This window comes from Camelus ferus, chromosome 6, assembly GCF_009834535.1.
Source record: "Camelus ferus isolate YT-003-E chromosome 6, BCGSAC_Cfer_1.0, whole genome shotgun sequence".
NCBI classification, from domain to species: domain Eukaryota; kingdom Metazoa; phylum Chordata; class Mammalia; order Artiodactyla; family Camelidae; genus Camelus; species Camelus ferus.
The window spans coordinates 52948382-52970033 of record NC_045701.1 but is presented as its reverse complement, the minus strand read 5'-3'; the positions used below and the strand labels follow the sequence as shown (position 1 = coordinate 52970033).

The following is a 21652-nucleotide window of genomic DNA, read 5'->3' as shown; positions in this document are numbered from 1 at the left end:
GTAATCAGCTCCCATCTGCTGCCATGGGAGGCCGTGAGCTCCTGGAGGGCAGGGTTTGTGTTCCATTGCTTTGTAGCCCGTATCTAGCACCGTGTCCCAGCTCCAGAGGTGCTCTTGAAATATTTGTTGAACAAATGTAAACAATCAAAATGATTTATAGGCAGGGTTTGTATATACACATGTACAGGTGGGCCGGTGACCCCTGTGGAGGTCCTGGGTCACCCACAGGAGAGGAAGGAGGGCCCAGGGTAGGGCCATGGTACGAAGCCCCTCTATTTCTGGGTGGGGGGTTATCTGGAAGGGACAGGGCTAACAGAGGCGTGTGTCCAGCTTTCCAGGTGAGTGTCCCAGGCACATTTTGCTGCTCTTAACTCTGCAATGCTCTATCTATTCTAGTCATAGATTTACTCCTAATTTGACTGTGACCTTGGAAAGCAAATTCTCAAAACTTCAGTGTCCTCATCGCTAAAACAGAGACCCAATCAGCTGCCCGGACTGGGCTGATACGTAGCTGACTTCCCTTCCACAGCAGACCTGATGGCTTTTCACTGTGACGGTTCTGACTGCGCAGTGTCCAGGCCTTTCTGCTTGTTAATTTGGGACACCCACCCTGAACCCTAACTACACAGTAAGCATAAGTGTAAGGTCATTTCCTCTTTATGTTCATCTTTACTTAATATTAATAATTTGCATACCACTTTCTGATTTATCCCCTAATCTGATTTATCCCCTAATTTTACCTACACTTTTTTGCTAAGTATTTTTATTTAAATTGACTCACTTTTTGCTTGGACCCACTTTAGTTTTGTTCTAAACCAGAGTATCCTTAAAATCATGAATTTTATAGGCAAGCAGAACTTCTTAAATACACCTGAAAATACATACACTACTGTTTCAATGTTTGATATTCACCCTAGTACTGTCTACAGTCGCCTTGGGTAAAGGTGTGCACGCCACCCTTTGGGGATCTCACAGACCAGTAGTTCTTAGAGTGATCCCTGGACCAGCCACATCAGCATCCCCTGGGAACGTGTTAGAAATGCACCTTCTGTGTTAGCTGATGCTATGGTAGTAATCGTTTGGAAATCTACATGTATATCAAGTCAACATATTGTACACCTTAAATTATACAGTTTGTATGTGAATTATATCTCAATAAAACGGGGGAAAAGTTTTTAAAAATAAAGAAATGCATCCTCTCCAGCTCTGGATCCAAGTGTCTAAGGGCGAGGCCAGCAATCTGTGTTTTAACAAGCTCTCCAAGTGATGTGCTTAAGATTGAGAACAGCTGTCAGGGAACTTTGCGGGCTCCCACGAGCTGACAGCGTCTCCACAGGAGCTTCTAACTCAGACCCTTTCCTGAGGCTCGGCTCAGCCCTGCCTCCCATCAGGACCATTCGTCTGTCCTTGGTCCACCACCGAGACCAGAGCAACACACTGCTTTCCCTGCAGCTCGCACGGCTGGATCCCCACAGAGGCAGCTTCTTTTGGTACAATTTCCTTCCCACTTCTATTGTTTCCCACCCTTTCAGGCGTTGAGTTGATTAAATTCAGAGGAAGAAATAGGTCAAATCCTCTGTTCCACAAAAACTAATTACCTTCTCTGTCCTCCTCGTTCTGTCCGTGAGGTGGGGGTGCTTGTCCTTCCCTGACCCAGCTTGGTCCTCTCTGTGGTCTATGACCCTGTCTGTAGGGCGGGTGACACGAGGCCCCCCAGGTATCCGCAGGTACTCTAAGACACTTTCTGGTCCTCTGACGAGAGCCTCCACCCCTGGAGGGAGAGGCAAGGGCCTTGTAAGGATCGCGCTCTGCTCAGCCGCTGACCCTGTAGCACAGGTACCACTGCTGCCTTCACGGTTTCCTTCTCTCTTCTCCACTTACACCCTCCTCCTTGCTGACCTCAGCTATTTCGTGGCTTCAGCTGTGAAGCCAAACCCGTCTGTCCAAACCCCGCCTCTTGGAGAAGCTCGAATTCTGCACTTCCCCAGCTAGCCCCATCCTCTGGACCTCACAGCCAACCCTGCGAAGCTGAACATAAAACCTCTTCCCTCTAGCCTTCTGGATTCTCAGCTGGGGCCCTGTGACAAGAGATAAATTAATGAGAGAAAAACAAACGAGCTTATTCTCAGGTATACCTCATGTGTACGTACATGGGAGACACCTGGGGAAAACGAGTACCTCTCCAAGAGGTGGCTTAGAATTCAGGCTGAAATACCATCTTCATTAAAAACAAACAAAGGGTGCGGGAAGGCCAGTCATGGGGGGCGATGACCAGGAAAAGCACCTGTTTGTTATGCAGATTTAAGTCCCCGCTTTCTCCATGGATTAGAGTCTCCTGTGATTTAGGGTCACCCTTCTCTTCCCAGTACAGAGAGGGAGACACCCTTACAAATGGAGAGCTCCTTTGTAAATGTCAATGTCCCTTACAGAAGGGTAACTTCTGCTCTGTTGTCAGAGCTGATCCAATGTCTGCTGGGTTTGTTGTTGTTGTTGTTGTTGTTTTTAAAATAATCAGCTTAATCCTTTCCCCAAAGGGGCACCGTCCACAATGAACCCAACCTGTTCTCTTGTATTTCCCATCTCAGCTAACTGAATCAAAGCCTATTGTACCTTCCAAGCTTGAAAACCTTCTCTTCCTTATCCTCACATGTAGTGGGTTGTCAGAGCATGGTGATTCTCCTGCTTCATCCTCTTTATTGTGGCTTTTTCCTCCTCTCCATCCTCCTGGCCACTTTCTTCGTGAAGGCCCTCTGTCTGTTACTGCTGTTACAGCCTCCCGGCAGGAGTGGAATCCTAAATAACAAGTAGAATAATTAGCATGTTTAGCACATTGCTGCTAAAACTTTTTCAAAGGCTCCCTTCCACCTCCAGAATCAAGCTCAACATCTCTGCGAACAAGGGCCTCGAGCACCTGGCCCCAGACTTCCTTTCCTCCCTTGTTTCCAAAGCACACTGGACTCCAGCCACACAGAACCGTCGCCACCCCTACCAGCAGGGGGCTCTGCAGCCTCCCTGCCTGGGAGACCTCCCCGCAGCTCCTCCTTTCCCAGTTGGAGGGCTCCCAGCACCCGTGGAATCCTGGCTCTCATGTCAACCCTGTGCAGGTTCCTTGGCTTTTCTCTGCATCCAGCCAAGCCTAGGCCCTGTTGTCTGCACCTGCAGGAGCTCTTCAGTGAGGGCAGGGCCTCTGCAGGGCTGCTCCCTGCACAGAGGATAGGGTGGTCTCTCACTCACCCTGGCTGCTCAGCGCCCAATGTAGATACTCCTGTAAAACCAGCACTCAGGCAGCGTACGGAGATCAACTTTTTTCCTGATAAGTGAGGGGGAAGAAAAAGCTTTCCTTGACCCCCTTATGGTCCTTGGCTGGGTCTCAAAATTATACTGACAGATTAACAGGAGAAAAGCACACTTTTTTTTTTTAATTTTCACATGTACATGGGAGTCTTCACGAGAGAATAAAGACTCAAAGTGACCAAACCAGGAAGCTTTTATACTTTTATAGGTAAAGAATCAATCAATTTGAGAAAAATTGACAAGACAGAGGAATTCCGGATAGGGATAGTCCAACTTGGCAAGCAGTCCTCATCTTCCTCAACAAGAATAAGGGTTAGTTTAACAAAGTTTGTTTGCAGATTCGTCTGGTGCCACCTCTGGGCTGACAGGAGTCTATCTCCAGTAAAGGGAGAATTTCTTGCCTTTAGGCAAAAAAAAAGGGGGGTGGGGGGGAGTTTTTCTGAGTGCGCTGCTTCTTAATTGTCTTTAGTGAAAAATAACTTTTATGTCAATGAGGTGCATTTTGGGGTGACATATTCTGGTTTATTTCACTGGCTCCCTTATACCTGCAGGGTTCCCACATCCAAATACGAAGAGTTATAAACACAGCTCCAGTCACCCCAGACAAATCTGGAGGCCCAGAGCAGGCCCAACATTTGAGTCACCAGGTTGCTAGCTCTGCCCACCTCCCAGGCCTCTTAGACAACACTCAACATCTTAAGAAGCCTAGAACCCAAACCAGTGATCCCCAACCCCCACAGCTTACTATCTGTATTAACATGTCACTTTCTCATTAGCATAATTTTACTATTCCAGAGACTCTTACCTTGGAAAAGCAAAGTGGTAAATCTTTGTTTCACTGTAGAAATTTCTTGCAAGTCTCAAGTCATCAGGAGACAGTTTACTTGCCAGACTGGTTTTACTTGGCTGTGTTCACCAATGCTAGCCCATTATACCATAATCCTTACACAGTCCTAACTAGGCCTCCCTGATCTGCCTTAAACCAGACCTCAAAGTCTTAATAAATCAAACCTTGCCCTTCCCCTGTCAAGACACTATCAGATTTCCTTATGGAGGTAAACAATGAACACAGCTTTGCCATAGAAACAGGTGGCTTGAAAGCCAGCATTCTGCAAGGCTGTGTGTTCCAGGCTTCTCCTGCCTATCTAGGCAATTGTCAGTTTGCATTCAAAGCAAGTTTCGTTATCTCATCAAGTTCGATGATAAAGAAGTTCTGTATCTTTAGATGTTAACACCCACGTACAGGGAAGGGAAAAACTTGACCTAGCCTGGAGGCACTGCCCCAAATACTTTTGTCTCTAGATCAAAAGCTGCCTTTGCATGTGTGAGGTCTTGGGTTCAACCCCCAGTACCTCCATTTAAATAAATAAATAAAACCTAATTACCTTCCCCACAAAGAAAAGCCGCCTTTGGCTTCTTCCTGGCGTCAAAACCCACCTGAAGATGCAAACGCCATGATGAGATGCCTTCTGAGAACTGACCAGCAGAGGGTGCTCTTGAGAAACAGGACTCCTTTAGAAGCGTCTTCCTGTCAGGGACTGGAAAATTCCCACACAGGAGGCACCACTTAATTTTAATGATTGTAATTAATGGTAAATGCAAGCAGAGCTTCCACAGGACATAAACCAGAACAGCCACGGAGTGATAGAGGAGCCAAAGGCAGGAAATCCAGTGGGAGAACCTACCCAAAGTGGTGCTCAGAAGAAAATTTAAAGCCTCTGTTCAGGTTTTGCCTTCTTACCAAGACTCCTGCAATAACAGAATTTCCCCCCAAATAATTCTGAAACCTGCCATATTTAGGTCATGCTATGTTGAAGTCCTTCAGAACTTTTTACTCTGGGTTCCTGAGAAATTATTCTCAATGTTCATGCAGAAAGTCATTCTAAAACAAGAGTTGGCAAATTTTTTCTGGAAATGATAGGCATTTTCACTTTCATAGTTTGAATAGTTTCTGCCCCAACTTCTCAAATCTGCTGTTGTAGCTCAAAAGCATGTCTAGTGGAGGTGCAACGGGCTTCCCTTCCTCTTTGTGAGTGAGGCCAGTTTTATATCCATTTGCAAATCCACATTGGTATTCCTGATCTCGAAATGTCTCTGCTCTCTGACATTTGCATTGACCCTATTGTAACATCTGCCTGGTTTCCTTCTCAACCATGAATTAAATAAAATCTTTGACATGTGTTTATTTTACACCTGTGTGAGTCATGATTTTTACCCTTTTTTGGTGAAAATTCATTTCTTAACATGCTGTGTAACTGTGAAATTGAATTCAGGGATGTTTTCCTAGAAAACATTTGAACAGCAGCCAGAGGGACAGCATAAAACACTTCTGTCTCCCTCTTTTTGAGTCATCTTCTCTTTACTCAAATTCTGTTCACAACTCTGCCACTAAACAGCTATATGGTTTTAATGACACTTAAATTTTCCCACCTGCCAAATGAGGGGTTGGGCTCGAAAACTCAACAAGGCAGGCTTTCTCAAACTCTGTGGTCTAAGGAATCCTTTTCACTTTTAAAAGTTATTGACAAACTTCTTGAATTATTAAGACTTTGGTTTAGGAGATTATATCTATTGTTATTTACCATATTAGAAATTAAAACTGAAAATTTTTCTTAACATACGCATTTATGAATTCATTGAAAATAACAATAAGAAACCTATTACATGTCAACATAAATAACGTTTTCCAAAACAAAAAATATGAGAAGAGTGGCATTGTTTTACAATTTTGCAAATCTTTTAAATAATCAGCTTAATAGAAGACAGCTGAATTCTCACCTGTGTGTGTTTGCATTCAATCTGATATGATAGCAGTATCATGTAGCCTCTAAAATCTGCATTCTACACTCACAAATGAGCCTAGAAGAGGCAACTAACATCCTAGTATTGTTATAACAATAGTTTGGACCTAGCGGACCCCCTGAAAGGAAGGATCTCAGGGACCCTCAAGAGTTCCTGGAACACTCTCTGAGAACTGCTGTAGTAAAGTGAATAAATGCAGGTGGGAGTAGTGACTTTGAGGGGGTGGGATGTACCAGTACCTCATGCCGACCCCCTTCTGAGAGTGACGGTTTGCTTTCCCAAGCATTCTGGGAACAGTAAGCTTTTCCTCATGAGCGTGAGGATGTAAGTGCAGCAACATGTGTGGCTCTATGCTGGGCTTCTGTGTTCCAAGCTGGAGTGGGATGCTGCGGATTCTTGGAGTAGGGACAGGAAATGGGGTGGGGGGGACTGGGGGAAGGAAGTGAGCACCATTCTCATCCTTTCCCAAGACGCCAGCTCTGGGTGAGAATTTGAAGCTGCATTTGCAAGAGCCTTTGTCCTGGGATTCTTTCCTGATCCTTTTCAAGAAGCCCCTGGAAGTGAAAGGGTGCAGAATCCTGTGAGTCCACCCCCACCAACCCCCCCAGTCGCCTACCTCTTGTTTATAGAAAAGCTGACGTCCCCGGGCCTCCCAGAGTCACAGAAGCCCAGGCTCAAGCGGTTTATCAGGACACGCCCGCAGGCACTTTGGGGGCAATGACTCTGACCGCCTATCTCTGAGATTATTCCTTCATTTCCCTTTAAACCTTTCATGGCTGAACAGAATCTTTGGAGATGGTTTTCTGGGGGGATGGGATTGCAGGCATTCTGATTAAAAGCAGCTTTCCTTTTTGCTACCAAAGCTATTGGCCCCAGGATCACACCCCTGCCCCTCCTTCGATTAGAAACCAATTACTCTTCTCTAAGTCCTAGGAGGCAGCTGCAGAGGAAAAAACAAGAACTGATAGAGCCCACCCAGTCCAAGACGGCGGAGGATTTGACCCAGTGGACCTGGAGCCTCGTTATATGCTCATTGTAATGTATTAGCACGCTAAATGACACACCCCCCAGCACCGTGACACTTGACGATTACCATGACAACCAGAAAAGTCCATACAAGGACTGAAAAACTTGAACAAGAACTGATTGGCTCCATCACACCCGGAAGGAGGGCAAGATGGTGGAAGCCTCTCATAACAGTCCACATGGCCCGACCCTGGTGGAGCTGTCCCAACTGCCCAGCTTGCCTGACAGCTCCCCACTCGAGCACCTTTTCCTCTCTGGAGCGCTTTTCTTCCATTTCCCCTTCTGAGCAATAAGATCACTGTTCACTTCATCCCTCTGCCTCTGCTGTGCGAATTCTTTCACAGTTGGTGGCAAGACCCCACACTTTGGCAGGCCTCCTAATTTAGGGGTCCCTCCATCTGCTAACAGAAGCCTCCACTGCCACTCACGCACCCTGCTTCTGACCCTTGGAGGGTCATGGGGCTCTGAGATCACAAGGGAGCAGATGCTAGAAAGGGAGGGATTTCCCCCTCCTGCAAGTCCTGGAGATAAAAGAAACCCTGGACCTTCCCTGATAAATCGCCCTTCTTGGTTTTCCTTGTGCAGGAACTATTTTCCGTGCCAGGTGAATACTTTCAAGGTCCCAGATGACTATAGTGAAGAAAAGGTTAAGTACTGTCAAGGAAGAGTTCGTGGGTTTCTTCATTCTAGAAAAGTGATTCAGAAGATTGAAGTTTACAAACAATCTGCTTATTCTATAAATAAGATCAGATTCAGAACTTTTCTTATCACCTCCCTCTGAGGTACTTGCACTCCAAATTGTACTATAAGACAGTAAATTGGAGGTAAATTGTTGCAAATCAAGACAGATGTAGGTCCATGTCCTTGATTTCCCACTTAACAGCAGCAGGGACTTCGGGAAATGTCAGCCTTTCTAAACCAAATTCCTTGTCTATAAAATGGAGGAGAATTAGAGCACCCCCAGTGCAGAGCCAGAGTCAAGGACTTGGATACAGTTAGTTTACTAGGGCTGGTGGTGAGAGTGATCTCAGAAAGCAGAAATGTAGGAGGAAAGAAAATGAAACAGATACGGAGGAAAAGCCAGTATGATGTGTTATTGGGCTGGTTACTATTCTGGTCAATTGAGACTCAGGCTTGCCAGAGACCCTATGAGAAATCCTACGAGTGTACCCCCGAATCATCCTCTGAAAGGTGGGCGCCTGAGATATTTATCCAGACTCTCATCCTCATTGGTTGTGGACTGCCCACCCCCCCTGGGGGAAGAATGAGTCATCACTATAGCTGTGGCTGAAATCAGAAGTGGGTCACTGGATGTGACATGAGTCCAAAGATGTCTGCTCTGGGAAATCAGTAATGTCCATGTTGTAGAGTTACTGTGAGAATTAAATGCAAGGGTGTCTATACAATGTTTAGCATCATGCTTGGCGCATAGTTAAGTGCCTATTGAGTGTTCGCTTTATGTTTGCTGTCACTGTAATTATCATCATCACTGTCATGATTTTTACCTTCGCACTTTCTTGAATGAAAAGGACAGGGGTACATTTACGGCTTAGGGGACTCCAGGAATGACGCATAGCCCACAGCTGGTCTCCTTTATACCATGATACCTTGCCCTGTGGCCAACTGTTATGATTATTATGGGTTATTATAGTATTTTTACTTCCTCCCTTTGTGTGTGTGTGTTGTCAAAATTTGGGTACAAGAAGGCATATTCTGTCATTTGCATGGGGTGGAAGAAAGGCTGCTCACCATCACTCTGCAGCAGCCCTGGCCAATAGAACTTCCCAAAACGATGGGAAGTTTCTCTGTCTCTGACGTCCATTCCACTGGGCCCTAGCTGCACGTGGCACCTGGGCACTTGAAATATGGTTAGTGGGGCGGAGGAACTCAATTTTTTCATTTTATTCAATTCTAGTTAATTTAAATCTAAATTTTAAAAGCTACATGTGGACACAGTGGAGGGCAATTAGAGATGGTGTTCTCAGTGGATAATGGAATGGACCCCTTCCCTGGGGCTGAAATTAAGGTAATGCAGTCAGCAGTGTATTTCCTCTGGCCCCTGGGCCCACAGGGGCCCCAAAATCTCACATCCAGGTTGGAAAGGGGCAATATCTTCTAGGCCAAGGGGCTGCCAGCTAAAGAGAATGAAGTCATGGGGCCCTGGAGCAGGAATTAGTTGGAGGACAAGAGGTCACAAGCTCCCTGCAGCTTGGTCCAACCTTCCATGCACAGAGCTGACTGCTGACCATCGTGCAGGGAGAGCTTGGTTCTCGCTGCCTGTGGCAAGCTCACTAGACCAGTTTTTACAGTTATGCCCCTGCCTTGTCCCATTTCTCTGCAGGCATCTGTCCCGTGCTCAACCCATCAACAACCACTGCAGAGTACTTACTGTGTTCCCAAGTGCTGTGCTAGGTACTGAGTCACTGAGGAGCATTAAAGAAAGGCCTGTGCAGCTGGTGTTCTCTACTCCCTGGAAAACTATAGCTTACCCCGAGAGACCAGATTCTCCCCTCTTTGGATTGGTAATCCACCTCTGCCCTCCTCCCCTCAGCTTCCTGTGTCCTAGAACTTCTCACTGTGAGACAATTACCATTTACATGTCTGTTTCCCCCACTAAACCACGAGCTCCACAAAGGCAGGGCCCGCGGTGTCTACCTTAGCATAAGCCTCCAACACAGTCAAATGCTAAGTTGTTTGGCGCCGATGACAAGGGTTGAGCAAGGAAAGTAACAGGTTAAGTCCCCAAGTCATTGACAGACAGCATGGAATTCAGACTAGGCTCAAAAATGAGATTTGTTTACTTGGGGAGTTGAGTGATGGCTTTCCTGAGGGGGTCACCTCCTAAGCAAAGGCATGGAGGTAGGATAGAAGATGTTAGATTTACAGGAGACAGGATGAACCAAGGGAGTGTTTAGGAGAAAAAGTAGGAATAGTTGTGTGGGCTTGACTTCCCAGGGCCTTGCCAGCCAGGCAGTTGCACGTGGATCTGATAGGTTGACAGAAGCACTGGGAGCCAGATTACTCTGAGATGCTAGGTGTGGTGAGGTCTGAGTTACGTCAGTGAGTCTGGCAAGATGTGGTTGGCACCAGTTATTTTTGCCCTTTACCTTTCTCTAGTACAAATACTTCAATGTCCTTGGAAACTCCGTCCTGCCCATGTGGCGCAGTGACCCTACCTCTATGCCCAGGTTCAGGGATGAGTGGGTACATGAATAAGATCCAGCCAACAAAAGTCTTAGGAAGTGTCTCAGGGATACAGCCAGAGACTTTCACTGGAGCTGCTGTTATCTTTCTTCGGTCATTGCTAAACGGGTGAGATGCAAGCCTGGAGCTGCTGACACTCTCCTGATGCTTCAGGGAAAGAGCCTGTCTGAGAATTAAACCAGCACAGAGGAAAGCAGAGTCAAGAGAATGAAGAGACGTCTGATGAGATCATCTGAGCACCTGGATCCAGCCGAACCTGAAGTGGACCCTATTTCTGAGCTCTTCCGTTATTAGCCAGTTTCAGCTAGGTTCCTGCCACCAGCAACCAAGAGAGTCCTGATTATGAATACTCAGGGTTAAGTGGGATGGCTTAGAGTGAGAGGAGATGAGAGTCGGGGGTGACAGCGGTGGGTCACAAGGTGAGAAGGAGTGATCTAGACTTTTCCTCTCCTCGAAATTGTGCCAGTGGGGCATAGTGATTCTTCATCACCTCTTCCTTCCTGATGCCCTTTACCTGCCTTCTTTCATTTGGCTTAGACAACTGTGTGAATCAGGTACACCTGACCCTTTTATAGCATGGAGAGTTAAAGGACTTGGCGAAGGTCACACAGAACCCTGGGGCTTCGTTCTCATTCTCTAGCTTATGCTGCATGGGCTCTTGCATGTGCTCAGTATGCACTGAGGCCACCAGGTACCATCTCTCTGTCACCTTGGGGTGGAGGTGCGCCCCGCCTCCGGCTTCCTTCATTATGCATGTGGAGAAATAGTAGGAGTGCATACTGAGGAAAGGCCCGGGCGCTCGTGACCCTCTTCAGTAAAAATAAATTCTGCCTGAGTCTCCTGGTTCTAAATAGAAGAAAATGTAGATTTGGGGCAGAACCGAAGGGAAAGGGATTTCCCTTGGCAAATTATTTGCAATTTGTGGATTGGAGCTGACCCAGCTCCAATTCCCACGTCATCATGAGCGCTGTCAAAAATGTGAGCAGCTTATTAAAGAACCAGAGCTGGAGGCAATCCTCCGCCGGGGGCCCAACAGAACAGGAGCACAGTTAAAACCCACCAGCCGCCTCCTCCCAGCGTCTCAGGTCCAGGAGCTGCTGAGAGTCTCAGCCACAGGTCACATGTTCACTCCAGGGCAGCCACTTCCTGTAGCTGTGGGAATAAGAGTCAGCATGTTTACAGTGAGTTTGTGCCTTTTGTGAGGCATAATGAAAAGCCAGCTGTCGCGAGTACTTAAATTAGTGGCCCTCAGCCTATAGCACACAGCAGAGTGCATGTTCTTTTGAACAAACGCTAGCAATTCTGAGTTTGGGGGGGCCCCAGTGTCTGCCTTTTTAATAGGCATTCCAGGTGATTCTGAAGCAGGTAACCCAGGGGCCACAGTCTGAGAAACAGTGATGTAAGTAGAGGAATCCACAGACTCCAAGTGGTCCCTTCATCAGAGGTTTAAAGACGCTTCTGTGGCAGGCACACGTCCCAGGAGATCCAGCATCTCCTTCTTTACTAACAGGAGCGATTACTAGCATCATGTGAGGGACATACAGAGGGCTTTCTTGACTCAGAATATCTCTGAGGAGCTGTGACTGTAGAGTGCTAAGTATTTACTTTCTCCAGTACTCCTTTCAAGTCACGAGAGCTTATGGAAAAGAGCCCTTCTGCGTTCATTTTGTTGTTGTTGTTGTTGTTGTAAAGGAAAAGTCCCGCTGCGGCACACCTACAGCATGTTCACGTGCAAGTGCAGCTCACCTGTCCTCACGGCCCACCCAGCCTGCCAGAGCCTGGATCCTTCCATCGACCTTTCTCCGCCTCCCTCAGGGAGAAAGGCTTTTAAAGACAGTTTTTCCTTCCTTAGGTGCCTCTATTAACCTAACCCTAAAGAAAATCCATGAATTCCTGTTGCTTCATCCATCTTGTTACATGTCAGCATCTTTCTCAAATTAACCACAGAATGGATGCGTGAGGTGGTCCACAGGCCTTCACAATAAAATCAACTGCATATGAAATGAATCTGAAAATTCCATTTATTAAAACAAATACACTGTCCACATGGGATGAAAATGTACACATCACATTCAGGTTCTTCTGCTTTAATATTTCTGTATTCCTTTCTCTTTGAAAGACACACTCCATAGATCTTAAATAGGAAAAATGGGAACAATTCTCGGTCTGGGAAAACATTAATGTATATGTAACAATTCACCATTGCCAGGAGCAGCTAGAAGCAAATATTAAAAAAAAAAGTACAAAGTCCCCTAAGACAGCATGCTTGGTTTCTCAAAATTCCTTTTGAGAATAGGAGAGTATGGAGAAACAATTTTTAATTTTTCCTTGGTAAGCAATCTCTTTCAAATATTATTAGCAAAATTAGCCTTAGTTCAAAGTACTGATTCGCAACCTCTGGCTTAAATTAAATAGCACTTGGTTTAAAATTGAAAGAAAAAAAAGAAAGCAGATTTAATATTGAGGATGATGAAGACTGTTTTTTTCTTAACAGAGTTTGCATTATAAATACAAGGGTTATTACTACTGTTTAATGAGTTCCATGGCAGATTTTCATTACTATCCAATATATTACATACATAAATTAGGGCCTTGAATGATTGAGCTAAGTTTTCCTATTGGTTACCCTTTAAGATAAAATTATGCTGGTGAAAATGATTGTAAAATTTCTAAAAGAATTAAAACTCTTTAGAGGCATAAGTCATCAAAAAGTTATTTCCCTCTTAACAAGTAAAACTACCAGTAAGTTAAAACTCATATAAAAACTCTGGCATTATAATTCCATAAAGTAGGACATGAAATTAGGAAAAAGCTAACATATTTTTCTTAAACTTAGTATCTGATGGCTGTGTATTTTCTGCCTTCTTTCTCCTTTGATAAACAAGGTCAAATGCAGTTTGGAACTTCCTTAACTTTTAATTACAGAGTTGTATTCCTAAAAGTTTTAATGCCATTTTAATTGCTCCAAACGTCTAGATTTACATGAAAATACAAAGAGGTCTTCTGAGAAAAATAAATGGATTATGGATTATGAAAAGCATCAGGGTCTTATAATAATGCCTTCATCACCACCAAAGGGTGCTTTATTCACAGTTGTTTTTATGTGACCACATACTCAATTCCTATTTTGGCTCATTTGAAAAACGTGGTTGGGTTTTAACTGATTCCACAGTATTACTAAGCCAATGGTACAATACCGTAGTTTAATACTCTGCCAAGGTTTTTTCCCCTCTAAATCTTCATCAGTGTCCCATGACTGTAACAGAATCCCAAGGTTTGAACAGAAGTATCTGGTTACAGAAGTGCATTCATACATTTCACAGTGTCTCAGTATTCTCTTCCCTAGCTCCCTAGGCATGAGTTTTAATTGGATGTATTGATTCTTTTACCATTATGCTCATACAAGGAGCTAAGGAAAATATTAATCAAGTCTGTTTCAAAATCTGTCCTTGGCATATTAAGCCTTTTTCCCTTCCTTTCCACCTTTTTTTTTTTTTTTTTTTTAAATGGGAGGAAGAGAATGGAAAGAGAATAAAATTAATTCAGAAATGGACTTTTGGGATTTCGAAGCAAACAAGGAGCTGTAAAAGAGCCCTCATTTGCCTAGGAATGACACAGAAAAAAGTGAGAAGGACTTCCAGGGCCTCCCATTACTGGTGGAGGCAAGAGCCACAAAGAAAAGTCACTGTCAACATCATCTCTTGGGAAGAGAGAGCTCAAGCTGCAAGGACGTTGTAAATAAAGACAGAGCGACTCTAATAAAGCGGAGAAAAACAAAGCGAAGGTTCTACTAAAAATTTTGTTGAGTGAAAACCAAAGGCCATCTCAGGGGCAAAAACAAAACAAGAACACTTCGTGGTGGAGCTGCTGCAGGGCGGCACCTGCCCCCTTCTCCCTGGCGGGTGAATAGCCAGGATACTGAGAGTAGCGCTAGTCTGGAGTCGTTTGGATATTTCTCCTGCTACTTCAACGAATGAGGGCCACGTTTCTTTCTCGCTAAGAAGAGCACACAAAGCCTTCCCTCAGTCTATAATTTCTGTGATTCAGGGAAAAGGAATTTGCTCTTACTCTGTGACAAAAGCATTTCCCAACTAAGGGTGAATCCTTGCCTCTGCTGCTTGGCGTTACCTGGGCTGCCCTGGGTCCTGAATAAAATCAAAATGCTTTGGATGCTGGAAAATACATCGAGGAGGCCACCATTGACGCAACCGTTAACTCGGAGGTATTTTAGGCAAGGCTAAGGCTCTGAAGTAATCTCAATTTCCAAGATACTGAGTGTTTTCCTCCCCAGCTTCATGTCTCTCATTCCTTTTCCAAACTTTATAGTAAAACAACGAAACTTCTGAATGGATGTAACATAGGGACATTTTCATGCAGTATTACTCAAAAACTGTCACAAATATATGAAAGCACCAGTCACAACACAGGATTTACTTTTACTTGCAGAATCAAAGCTATCATGTACAAATGTTAGGAATAGTGATAAAAGAACACAGACAACCGGCATTTGCTGTTATTATTACAATGAGGATAAACCACAGGGAACATCTCCCTAAACCCTTTGGGTGATCATCCTTGGAGTTCAGTTTTACAGACAAGTCCAGTCTTATCCCTTCACTACTCTAATGGGGGTGGGGGATGGAAGGAGGGGCAGGAGAGAAGGGAAAAAGAAAAAGGCACAACGACGAAACATCAATGCCATTACACCGAACTGTGGCGACACTGGACGACTCAGCTTGTCAGAGGGTATTCTAAAGGCAATATTCATTCCAAGGTCATACATATCTTAGCTCAGTACAGCTGTCTGTTTTAATTTTTATTTTTTTTAAATATGAAGCAGGAACATAAGGTTTGGGGAGGGAGCGGGAAAGAAATGACACCGATTTTATCTTTACACATTCCCCTCCTCCAGGCAGCTCTGCAGACATCAGATCTCTTAACTCGGGGTGTGGATCAACTTCTTTAAACATGCATAGCCTGGAGTTTCCAGGATGGTTCTCCTCTCTCTCTTTAAATGCTGTGGACTAGAAAGGCGCCCACTTTGCTAAAAACTCTACATCAGTGTCCCTGGAGCCCCGAGGCTCCTCAGGCCCCACTCGAAGACTTAAAGGATAGCACAGAAAAACTTCTTCTCCCTAAATGGGTTCTCTGAAGCCGGAACAGGCGTCAGGAGGGGATCTTCCTTGGCATGCGCTTCACAGTAAGCCATCAAATCTGCAGCTGCCTTGGACACCTGGAAAAGACGACAAAACAACCAAACTTTAGACCAGGCACCGACGAAAGCACTGGTGCAGGCGCAGTGAGTCAAGGCTCGGGCTTGGATGTCCAGCTGCCCGGGTTCAAGCGCAGCAAGATGCTCATCTTCCATAAGCCTCTGTTTCCTCATGTGTGAAGAAGGGAAGATTGTTGAAAGCAGATCCGTGATTAGGGTGAGGTGAGGGAGGCACAGAGGGCACCGCACTGCAGGAGGCGCTCATGGCCAGGGCCATGCAAGTATCAACACCATATTTGCACAGCCCCTAGAGTGGGTGTCTCCTTAAATTCTGTGCGCCAGGTGGGTCGCTTCCCTCAGCCTGGTCCCAGACCTGGCGGCAAGGATTAAATGAGATAATCCACGTAAATCATTTAGTGCCTGGCACAGAGTAAGCCTTCTAGGCATTGCTGTCATACTGGAGCTGTGCCTCTCTCTTCAGGAACTGTGCTAGGGACGCCTAAAGCCATGCTGATCTCCTCTTTCCCATTTCTCACAACATTTTTGTCGCTCCTTGTTGGGAGTCGCCTGGGGTACCTTTCCTCCACAGTAGCAAATTTTCACTGCTTAGGGCGGATTTAATTTTGGGAAATAAATGACAAGTCATTTGTCACCACATCTGCGGACTAAGTGGACGATCCATTTGGGGTCAAAAAACCATGAAGTCAATAGTCAGTTTCTTCTATGACATAATACACTTGCTCTGGAATTTTCACTCCAAAATTTTTCCACATCAGTGTACTAGTACAATGGCCTCTTGAAGTGACTACTGAAAGGATAATCCTCTGTAAGAATGGGGAGATTGTATTATTGCTAAAAAGATTCACTGCCCCTCCCTCTGTGAGGATTACGCATACCCACACAATGACACCAGACTTGCTCTGGCCAACGAGATGTGAACAGAAGTGATGTGGGTTACTTTGGGGCAGAAGCTTCAACAACCAATGCATAGTGTGCCATGTTCTTTTCCCTTTGCCACTTTGTCCAACTGAAGTAATTTATTGTGAACCAACCTTAGGTGATTCAGAGGTTTTAATAAAACATAGTGGTCATCCTTCTGATTTGTTCCTTGTCCCAGGATTGAGTTGATTAGAACTTTTGTCACTTAAAGGCTTTTCGACTTTATAGTTTATTGGTTGGAAATGAGAATCAATTGCATCTTCTAATCCCATTAATCTTTGGATTTTTGGACTCTATGTTCCCTTTGTCTCAGATAAGATAGAGGCAATATTCCAAGTAGAGGTTACTTGCAGGTAAAATGATGTGGAGTGGCAGTTGACTGTAATGGACACATGGTGGAAGAAGTTTATCTTTGTTGTCACAGGCCCCCAAGAATGGGAGGAGAGGGCCTTTTGTTACTGCAGCAAAACCTAGTCTACCCTGACTGATATAAAGAGGTACAGGTATTGATGTGTGTGTAATTGTTTCCTCTGTCTGCCTCAGCAAAACCCAAACTAGGTGGCTTAAAATAACCAAGAATTATTCTCTCACAGTAAGTGCTAGAGGCTAGAAGTTTGAAATCAAAGGGTCAGCAGGGTTGGTTCCTACTGGAGGCTCTGAGGGGGGAATCTGTTCCAAGATCCTCAGCTAGAGCCTGGTGGTTGCTGGCAATCCTTGGTGTAGCCTGGCTTGTCAATATCACTCCACTCTCTGCCTCCACCTTCATATGGCCTTCACATGGCCTTCACATGGTGTCTGTCTTCACCTGGAATTCTCCTCAGCATCTATGTCCAAATACTCTACCCACCAGTCACTGAATCTGGCCACTCGAATCCAGTATGACCTCTTCTTAACTTGATTACCTCTACATACCCCCTACTTCCAAATAAGGTAACAGTCTAAAGTTCTAGGTAGGCATCAACTTTAGGGGACACTATTCAGCCCAGTACAGTATATTTGTGTAAAAGTCAGTCTATTTTTTAAAATTATAAATCATGTTTTATAGATCATTTTTATTTATCATTTTTTTCTAGCTGTATTGAGATATGTGACATACTACCTTGTGTGAGTTTAAGGTTTACAGTGTAATGATTGGATACATTTCTATACTGTGAAATGATTACCAAAGGAGGGTTAGTTAACACCTCCATCACTTCACGTAATTATTTTTCATTTTATTGTGGTGAGAACATTTAAGATTTACTCTCTTAGCAACTTTCAAGTATATAATACAGTATTGTAACCACAGTCAACAGATTGTACATTAGAACTTACTCATCTTACAACTGAAAGTTTGTATCTTTTTTTTGACTGCCATCTCCCCATATTCCTCAACCCTCAGGCCGTGGCAAACACCATTTTACTGTTTCTATAAGTTCATCTTTTTTAGATTCTACACATAGGTAACATCATTCAGTATTCATCTTTCTCTAATATATCACTTAACATAATGCCCTCAAAGTCCACCCATGTTGCAAATGACAGAATATCCTTCTTTCTCATGGCTGAATAATATTCCACTGTAAATATATAACACATCTTCTTTATTCATTCATCCACGGATGGGCATTTAGGTAGTTGCCACATTTTGACTATTGTGAATAGAGCTGCAATGAAAATGCAAGTATAGATATCTCTCTGAGATCCTGATTTGATATACGTATAGTTATGAAATAAAAATAAAAATGAAAATAAATAAATATACATACATATAACAAAAGTAGGACTGCTGGATCCTATGGTAGTTTTTAATTTCTTGAGAAAACTCTGCACTGTTTTTCATAGTTGGCCAGGTCAATTTACATTCCCACCAACAGTGCACAAGGGTTCCCTTCTCTCCATATCCTTACCAACACTTGTTATTGCTTCTAATGAGTGTGAAGGGATATCTCATTTTGGTTTTAATTTGCATTTCCCTGATTAGTGGTGTTGAGTTCTCTTTTCACATACCTGTTAAACATTTATGTCTTCTTTAGAATAATGTCTCTTCAGCTCCTCTGCCCATATTTTAATCAGATTGTTTCCTTGCATGAGTTTTTTAATATAAATACCTTTGGATATTAACCCCTTATCAGATACAAGATTTGCAAATATTTTCTCCCATTCCATAGGTTACCTTTTCATTTTGTTGACTGTGTCTTTTGCTGTGTGGAAGCTTTTTAGTTTTGTGCAGTCCCACATAATTACTTTTGCTTCTTTTGCATGTGCTTTTGGTGTCATATCCAAGAAATCATTGCCAAGACTATTGTCAAAGAGCTTACTCCCTATCTTTTCCTCTAGAAGTTTTATAGTTTTAGGTCTTACATTGAAGTCTTTGATACAATTTGAGTTAATTTTTGTGACTGAAATAAGGCAAGGGTCCAATTTCACTCTGTTGTATGTGATTATCCAATTTTCCCAGCACCACTTATTGAAGAGACTATCCTTGTCCTATTGAACATTTTGGCTCCTTTATCAAATATTAGCTGATGGTATATGCTAGGGTTTATTTCTGGGCTCTTGATTCTGTTCCATTGTTCTATAGGTCTATATTGAATGCCATACTGTTTTGATTACTATAGCTTTGTAATATAGTTTGAAATCAGGAAGTGGATGACTTCAGCTTTGTTCCTCTTTCTCAGGATTGCTTTGGCTATCTGGGGTCTTTTGTGGTTCCATATGAATGCTATAATTTAAATTTTTTTTATTTTTGTGAGAAATGCCATTGGAATTTTGATAGAGACTGCACTGAATCTATGAATGGCTTTAGGTAGGATGGACATTTTAACAGTATTAATTATTCTGACCCATGAACACAGTATATCTTTCCATCTATGTCTTCTTTAATTTCTTTCATCAAAGATCTTATACTTTTCAGAGTATGGATGTTTCAAATCCTTGTGTAAATTTATTCCTAAGTATTTTGTTCTTGATGCTATTGTGAATGGGATTTTCTTTATTTCTTTTTCAGCTATTTCATTCTTAGGGTATATAAACACAAGTGATTTTTGTATGTTGATTTTTTTATTCTGCTACTTCACTCAATTTATTCATTAGTTCTAACAGGGTTTTTTTGTTTTTTGGGGGGTGAAATTTTTAGGATTTTCTCTATATAAGATCATATTATCTGTGAACAGAGACAATTTTACTTCCATTTCTATTTGGATATCTTTCTTTTATTTTTTTCTTCCTTGATTGTTCTGGCTAGAACTTCCAGGACTACGTTGAATAGAAGTTGTGAGAGTGGGTACCCTTGTCTTATTTCTGATCTTACAGGAAAAGCTTTTAATCTTTCCCCATTGAGTAGGATGTTAGCTGCGAGCTTGTTATACATAGAATTTATTATGTTGAGGTACATTCCTTCTATACCAAATGTGTTGAGAGGTTTTTTTTTTTTAAATCATGAAAGGATGTTTTATTTTGTTAAATTTTCTTTCTGCATCTATTGAGATGATCATATGATTTTTATCTTTTATTCTATTAGCGTGATGTATCACATTTATTGATTTGTATACATTTCACCATCCTTGTAACTCAGGGATAAATCCCACTTGTTTGCAGTGTATGATCTTTTTAATGTGCTACTGAATTTGCTTGCTAATATTTTGTTGGGAATTTTAGCATTCATATTTTGTCAGGGATATTGACTTACAGTTTACACTTCTTGTAGTGTCCTTATCTGGCTTTGGTGTCAGGGTAATGCTGGCCTTGTAAAATGAGTTTGGGAGTGTTCCCTCCTCTTCAATTTTTTGGAAGAGTTTAAATATTGGCATTAATTTTTTAAATGTTTGGTAGAATACATGAGGAAAGCTATCTGGTCCTGAGATTTTCTTCGTTGGAAAGGTTTTGATTACTGATTCGATCTCCTTACTAATAATTGGCCTGCTCAGATTTTCTATTTCTTCATGTTTCAGTCATGGTAGGTTGCATGTTTCTAAAAACTTATCCACGTCTTTTAGGTTATCCAGTTTGTTGGCATATAATTGTTCATAGTAAGCTCAGTATCCTTTGTATTTCTGTGATATCACTTGTAATGTCTTTCCTTTCATTTCCAATTTTACTTATTTGAGTCTTTTCTCTTTTTTCTTAATCTAGTTAAAGGTTTGTCAACTTTATCTTTAAAAAAAAAAACCCAGCTCTTTGTTTCTCCTGATATTTTCTGTTGTTTTATGGTTTCTATTTTATTTTTCTGCTCTGATCTTTGTTTTTTGCTTCCTTCTGCTAATTTTGTGCTTAAGCTGTTTTTTTTTTCTAGTTTCCTTGAGGTATAAAGTTAGGTTGTTTATTTGAAATCTTTCTTTTTTCTTAATGTAGGCGTTTATCATTATAGACTTCCCACTTAGAACTACTTTTGCTACCTCACATACATTTTGGTATGTTGTTTCCTTTTTTTATTTCAAGATTTTTTTTATTTCTCTTTTGATTTCTTCTTTGACCCACTGGCTGGTTGTTCATAGGTGTGTTGTTTAATTTCTACATGTGAATTTTCCTGTTTTAATCCTGTTACTGATTTCTAGTTTTATACAACTATGACTGGAAAAGATCCTTGGTGTGATTTCAATCTTCTTAATTTTGCCAAGACGTGTTTTATGACCTATCATTTGACTTATCCTGGAGAATGTTCCGTGTACACTTAAGAATAATGTATTCTGCTGCTATTGGATGGAATGTTTTGTATGTGTCTGTTAGGTCCATTTGCTCTGAAGAATAGCTCAACATTTCTTTATTGATTTTCTGTCTGGATGATCTATCCATTGTTGAAAGTGGGGTAGTAATTCCTCTACTATAATTGTATTGGTCTGTTAATATTTGCTTAATATATTTAGGTGCTCTGCTGTTGAGTGTGTATATATTTATAACTCTTATAATGCTTTTAATACAATGATGCATTTATCATTATATAGTGGCCTTCTTAGTCTCTTGTTACAGGTTTTGGCTTAAATTCTCACTCTTTAAGTGGCATTAATTGCTTATAAAATATTTTTATTGCGTTTCTATTTTTTTCCAGACATTAAGTTTTCTTTTTTGGTATACAAAATAGTCCTGAGGTAGGAATAGCTATCCTTCTTTTACAGATGAAAAATTTAAGCTCGGCACATTGCATGAGTGGTTCAAAGTTATACAGCATAGCACACAGCAGAAAAAGAGCTTGAAACT

General features: G+C 42.6%; 1 protein-coding gene across 1 annotated transcript in view; it reads right to left on the bottom strand.

The window, feature by feature from the left end:
* Nucleotides 1–12329: 12329 nt before the first annotated feature.
* The window catches only part of GNG2 (G protein subunit gamma 2), a 117307-nt gene continuing 107984 nt past the window's right edge, over nt 12330–21652 (bottom strand). Inside the window, exon 4 of the mRNA XM_032482034.1 lies at nt 12330–15559. Within this exon, the coding sequence (XP_032337925.1) occupies nt 15431–15559 (129 nt within the window). The 3' untranslated portion in view covers nt 12330–15430. The remainder of the gene's footprint in view (nt 15560–21652) is intronic.